Here is a 6,596-nt window from a genome sequence, read left to right on the forward strand (position 1 = left end):
TAAACAGATCCTGAATCACAGCCTGATCCTTGAAAGCGAACTCCAAACTATGTGAAACAGTTTATCAGCAGCCTTCAACCACTGCTGATGATCACATAGTTTGGAACAACTCGGAGCTACTTGAACATTGAAACTGTATGCTACTGTATACTTTCACTTACACTCACACTACGTTTCAGAAGGAAATAATAGTACTAATAATAAGTAGGCTACATTTTCTTTTTTTCATTAGCTATACTTAATTGTCACTTTGTAGAAGAAGATTTAAAAAGCATATAATCAATTAATCATATAAAAAACAATTAATTTAAGTAAATTACTCTGCTGTATAGTATATTGTTAAACTGTAGTTTATTTTTGTCGTGACACTTTAAAGACTAAATTTAAATGATCCTTTTCAATAAAAAAAATCTGTAAGTTAATGTCACTCACATAAAAACATGAATATATGTCATTATTTTATAACAAACAAAATATCTGCCAAGCTCTATTATAAATGGCCATAGCTGTATACCTCCCCTTAACTCTAGCATAGTGAACCAAGCACTGGCTATCTATTACCAGCCCTTTGTAAGAATAAAAGGTAGAACATGACTTTAAATTAAAATCTTGATCCAGCACCGTGATGGGGTACACACACCTTGACATCAGGGAAGTAAGTCTTCAGTGTATTGGAGCTGGGATAGCGTGCGTAGAAGAACATGAGCTTGGCTTTCTTCAGATGGCAGGGAGACAAGCCCTCCTGGGTGTATACATGAGGCCAGTTAAGGAGATACATAGGACCTTTTACACACACACACACACACACACACACCAAACTCCGGTCATTCCTCCCTCCCCTTTGGCTGGACAAAAGGATATTTCGCCCCGAAGCTGTCAGTAGAAGTCTCGCGCCCCGCGCGTCCATCCCTCCACCTTCCGTTCACTCCCTCCGGTTCCCCCATCCCGTTCGCTCTCCCTGCTCGTCTTGCGCTCGTTACGCGGTGGCGCGGCAACGAGGGTCCAGGTGGCCGAGCAAGATCGGTTGGGGAAAGAGGGTGAAGACGGGGGGTGGAGACTGAGAACTCCAAGAAAAGGGTCGCCAGCTCAAATAGTCCTTAGCGGGACGTGCGGACGTGAGCTTAGGTTGTGTGCCAGGAGGTGAAGAAGAGCTGCTGCATGGAGAGTGGAGAAGGTGGGACGGACGGAGAGAGAGGAGGGAGGAGAAGGGGGCGCCGGGGAAGGAAGAAGAGGAGGAGGATGAGGACGGGTGGAAGGAGGAGGAGGGGTCCTTGGGTTGGGAGGCTGGAGGCAAGAGGGGAGGATGAGAAAGAGGAGGAGGGCGAGGTAGAGAAGGGTGATGAAGGGAGAGAGAGGGATTCAGGTGAGCAGAGAGAGGTGGGCCGAGGAGCGGGTGGGCTTTTCGTATGTCAGGTGACCTTTGAACAGCCAATGGCATGGCCAGATCTGATGCTTCAGTGCGGTGAGGCTGACCAGGAGGCACGGCACTCCCGTTGCTCATTTTTTGGAGCTGCTTCTCTCTTTCTCCATCCTGCCCTCCCGTCTTTTCCTCCTTACCTCTCGTTTTCTCCTCCCCTCTTCTCAACAGTCCCATCCACACTGCCCTCTCCCTCCCACCGTCGTTTCCTGCGTCAGACGGGAGGAAAGAGATGGCGGCAGGAGGAGAGGAAGGAGCGAAATCTGTCATCTCGGTGTAGAGGCGGAGAACTCGATCAATGACTCGTGCCACGGCGCTGCCCAACTCCAGCTTCAGCGCCTGGGCAAACTTCTGCCCTCCTTCCTCGCCCTCGTCTTCTATTCCTCCGTGCCAATCTCCCCTTACTAGTCCCCCACAATCCAACCACAACCCCGCTCCCTCCATCACGCCCTCCAGGTGCAAGCCTCCTTCTCTTCCTCTCTCCATCCTCCCTTCTCTGTCTTTTTGCCTCTCTTCTCTCCGTTTGTGGAAGTTGTCAAAAGGGGAAACAGAAAGAAGGGAGAAAGTCTCCTTTTCCATCTCTCCACCCTCAATGTCCTCTTCATCGTACATCCCTTCTGTAATGTCCACCTCCTCCATCATCCCCATATCTTTTTCTCCTCCATCTCCTCCTCCTCTACTGCTGTGCCTCCTTTTCTTCTCCTCCTCTGCCATGTGCTTTTCCCCAAAGGCCCTCCATACTTTCTCCTGCAGGGCCTGCAGTCTCTCTCTTGCCTCCTCCAGCTGTTCTTTAAGCTCCTCCCTCTCTCTTCTCTTACCCTCCCTCCCTCCTTCGCGCCTCCTGCCTCCCTCCTCTGCCTCTCCATCTCTTGGTCGGCTCTCCAGCTTCATCCTCTTCACCTTCAGGACGTCTTGACTCCACTCGGCCGCAAGAGTGGCGTCACTGTGTCTCTTCTTAACCCCCAACAAGCTGTCCTCCCCCTCCGTCGCTCCTTCCTCCCCTTCCATCCCTTGCTCCACCTGCCTATCCCTCTCTGCTCTGTCCTCCTCCAAATTTCTGTCTTCCAGTCCATGTCTGTGTGAGCTCAGGTTTGAGTTGAGTTGGCCACCAATCCTCCTGGGAGCTCCACCCGGCTGGAGGAGGTGGTGAATGAGGGGGAAGCCAGGGGGTCTAAAGGCAGGAGGAGGGCGACCTGCACTGGGCTGAGGATGAACTCCAGGGAGATCTGTAGAGCCGTGAGTGGGAGCAAAAGGGTGTATCTGGGGAGCAGATTCATCGAAAAGATCTGTGGGGGAATCCATCACTGGGGAGAGAGACAGGATAACTGTTGTTGCTGATGTTTTTGTTGTTTTGTATAAGAAGAGGGTGGAACAGAGCGAAAGTGGGATTTTGTCCACAAAAACATATATTTACCAATACATTGATTTAGCCGGTTCAAGGGTGCTAGATTTAAGTATACTTAAAGGCTAAGGTCACCAAAAATGACCCAAAGATTCACATTTATATCTATATTTCTAGGCGTACAGATAGGTTTGGTTTTATCTGCCCAGATGTTAACATACATGTGTCTATGAGGTTTTTTTTGTGGTACTCCAGGCTTAAATTTACATTTTAAAAAATGGCAGTGGCTCTTGATAATCCATAGAACTCGTTGTGAACATTTTTTACTGGAAGCACTCTACACAGAAGAAATAGTGCTCATGAAAGCTGTCGATAATGTGTTCTGGCAGCAGAAAAGGAAAAAGAGAGTTGCTGCTTTTGATTTCTTTCAATGGCATTTCAATTTCTATGCTGGGACAAAAAATTTAATTCCATTCACCTCCACTGTATTGGAGTATAAGAAAGAATTCTAAGAGTTGGATATCTCAAAATCGAAGGCAAAAAATCAAAACAAAAAGTATCTTCTGGATGCAACAAAAGAATGAGAAAATATGTCTCTTTTGAATTAAAGTGAACTGACCATTGAAGTGCACTTAAGGGCCATGTTATCCATCGCCAAATAATGTTTCTGCATGGCACTCGTGACTGCACCATGTTGTCAGATGAATAAATGCACTTCATGATGTGACTCACACAACTTCTGCTTACCTGGACAGCAAAACAGGTCACCGACCTATCACAGGACACAGCCACTTCCACTTGAATAGTAATAACAACGAGCTGCAATGTCCTTGCATAGAGCTGCAAAATATAAGCACATGTTGTAAGGTTAGTTAAGCACCAGAGAAGATGAATTCCATTTCAAAGGAGGAAACAACAGACTGCAGAACTGACCAAAAACCCAGGTCAAAAGACTGGGGGCCAGGCTACGTGCTGGTGGTGCAATAGGTTAACATCTGGCTCATGATCTCTGTCACGTATCATCCACATTATCTTTCCTGTTTCTCTCAACCGTGTGCTGTCGAAGAAAGCAGAAACATCCTAAAAATACAACTGACAAAATGGAGGGAGAGGACGTGGATTTTGGCACGGAGCAAAATAACAAAACGGTGGTAAAATATTACTGGGCTTTTTTTTTTGCTGGAAAATATGTTTCATAGCTGGAAAATATGGGTCATTTTTAAAAACCAAATTCTGCATGACCTCCCTACAATACCTGGAAACGCGTGTAAAACTGAGAAGAGCGAACGCTTGGCTCATGAATAACAGTACATCTCACTACATAATCAAGATCAAAAACACACATCCCCACGCTTTTTTTTTTTTCAGTTTATGACCTCCTCTCCCTCCCGACACCCCTTTCCCCCTTTTTCCTTCCTCTCTATTCCTCTCTCATCCTCTTTTCCTCTCCTCTCTCTGTTATCAGTTCAGGCAGCTTGTTAAGCACTGTTTGATCAGAGTGTTTACCGTCAAACACACACACACACACACACACACACAGTCACACAAAAGCGAAAGAGGCTTGAGAGAGGGCTAACAATGGTCAATGGTCCTTGGGGAGTGAAATGGAGTGAGTAGCATGTATGTATGTGTCTATGTGTGTGTGCATATGCGAGAGTGTGTGTGAACAGTCGTCCTACTTAGCTTTGATAACACCTCTAATCCACTTCAGATGGATACACTACCACTCGCCGAACAGAAAGACGGATGGATGATAAATGGACAGATGTAGGGACAGACTAAAAGAGGTGCAGTAGGTGGACAAAAATACAGAAAATGTGAAAATACACAGTATTTGAAATTTTAGGCCGACTGAGCTACTTGATAGTCAGTGGTCAGAATTAAAAGTGATTGCGTAGATAGATAGATAGATAGATAGATAGATAGATAGATAGATAGATAGATAGATAGATAGATAGACAGATAGACCAGTGCATAGGTCCCCTGGTGCAACATGAAGAGAATAATCCACCTATAAATAGCTAAATATCAATTATTCAAATGCCCTGGCTTCTCTACTATAATACAGCCCAGATGGCAAACCAGCCAATGCGCTTATATCAGGGACAGATTAGCTTTTCAAAGCCAGCGGAAAGCTGCACAAAATATGAACACTGAGCAATGAAAATGAAAGCTATTAACCACCAGATTAGACTTAAGAATGGTACTCTTGGACTGCTGTAGCTGTCACTGGCTAAACTGACAAGAGAGGAAACACACACTGAACAAAGCACACACAACTCACTGGTGTTAGATAATGTATGTCAGTAAAATCTATTTGGACATTTTAATCTGAATGTGTCAATATCATTTGCTTACATTACCTTAAAAAACTAAATCACACAGGCCAACAGTGCACCTGTCTGTCTCAAATATTTGGCTTACAGGCCTATTTGCATACAAACAGTTGCCATTTATATTTCTGTGTGTTCATCTAAAATACTATACAGTATTTCCTTCCTTTTAATTAAGAAGCAACATTACTTGGATCAATTATTTGTTTTTATCATACCTACACAGGTTATCTATGTATAGTTTTATTTGAAATAGTTTTTTTTTTAAACTTTTCCTATCTGCTGTTTCATTTCCATATCTCCGCCGGTAGAAATAACGTCACTTTGAATAATTGATATCATGTTTGAAGCCTCCGCGTGGAAACATCTGCCGGTTCTGCCACGCGAGAGGAATCCGCTTTGCTCCGTTCTGACGCACGAGCTGTCAGTCAGTTTGCGTGTTGTATGCGCGCGCCCGCGGTGCGTCCTGTGACTAATTGGCAGCGGTGGACTAATGTCGCAGTATGAAAGCACAAATAAACACACAGAGAGAGGCCAGCAGAGCAGACACTGACCCGCGCAAAGCTCATTAAACGCGGAGGACATTTCAAACATTATGCAGCTGTGTTAGAAGTTTAAACATGAACTCACTCTCAGTCACAGAGAAGAGCTCCAGCGGTGTCCGCTCCCCGAAGCTTTCCACTCCAGTGGCCGTTCCTGTGTGCTCTGCCTCGGTCGACTGTGTTCAGCTGGCACCGGGCGGGCCTCGGACATCGGTGCGGGCAGATGGGAACCAGCCAGCAGCGGGTCTCCGGCTATTTCCTGTTCCTCTTTATTTGTCCTTTGTTCCGTAACTCTCTCAGTTTTACTCTCACTCAACAACCGCCTCCTCTTTACTCTAGTTGTGTCACTGTGCAGGTTTTTTTCCTCCCTCGCCAATCCATCTATCTCTGGCTGGCATCATCCTCACGCGCTGCTCCCGGTGTGGAGTGGCGCGCGGTGGGCGGGCGGGCTCGAGAGCTGGCCACTTGACGGTCCGGTCCCTCCCATGTTGGCATGACCCCCAGTACGTGCGCACACACACACACACACACACGCTGATTTAAATAGTCAGAAGTAATGCTACCTGATTTCAAATGAATGCAACTACCTTTCTGATAATTCATGATCGCAACAGTTTGTTGCAGTTCTCCACACATATGTTGTTTACATGGGAAGAAGACAAAGATTGAAGAGGACTTTTAAAGGCCAAAAATGCATTAACAGTTTTATCTCACCACAGGAATCTTCTTTGAAACTGAGCCCAGAAACCAATTATCTTCATGCAGTTTCTTATCATTTCAGTTTTTTTTTTATTCAAACTCAGGATAAACCAAATATATCCAGAATTAGAGTAAACCTAATCCAACCTAACGTGTAAAAGATTATATTGATAAGTGACTATGTTGTGCTTGCCACCCAGCATTCAACATAGCTTTTGAAGAGCTTGGGCAAGCCGCAACCTTAAAAATTAAGCATATTTCCC

General features: G+C 45.5%; 1 protein-coding gene across 1 annotated transcript in view; it reads right to left on the reverse strand.

Moving 5' to 3' along the window:
* The window catches only part of prox3 (prospero homeobox 3), a 12,098-nt gene extending 6,018 nt beyond the window's left edge, over positions 1 to 6,080 (reverse strand). Inside the window, 7 exon segments of the mRNA XM_035675287.1 lie at positions 641 to 748; positions 829 to 834; positions 875 to 1,129; positions 1,131 to 1,199; positions 1,202 to 2,721; positions 3,507 to 3,599; positions 5,723 to 6,080. Of these exon segments, the coding sequence (XP_035531180.1) occupies positions 641 to 748; positions 829 to 834; positions 875 to 1,129; positions 1,131 to 1,199; positions 1,202 to 2,719 (1,956 nt within the window). The 5' untranslated portion in view covers positions 2,720 to 2,721; positions 3,507 to 3,599; positions 5,723 to 6,080.
* Positions 6,081 to 6,596: the final 516 nt, after the last annotated feature.

Source organism: Morone saxatilis, unplaced genomic scaffold (assembly GCF_004916995.1).
Source record: "Morone saxatilis isolate NCDOM2014 unplaced genomic scaffold, NCSU_SB_2.0 Contig4, whole genome shotgun sequence".
In the NCBI taxonomy this organism is placed as follows: Eukaryota; Metazoa; Chordata; class Actinopteri; family Moronidae; genus Morone; species Morone saxatilis.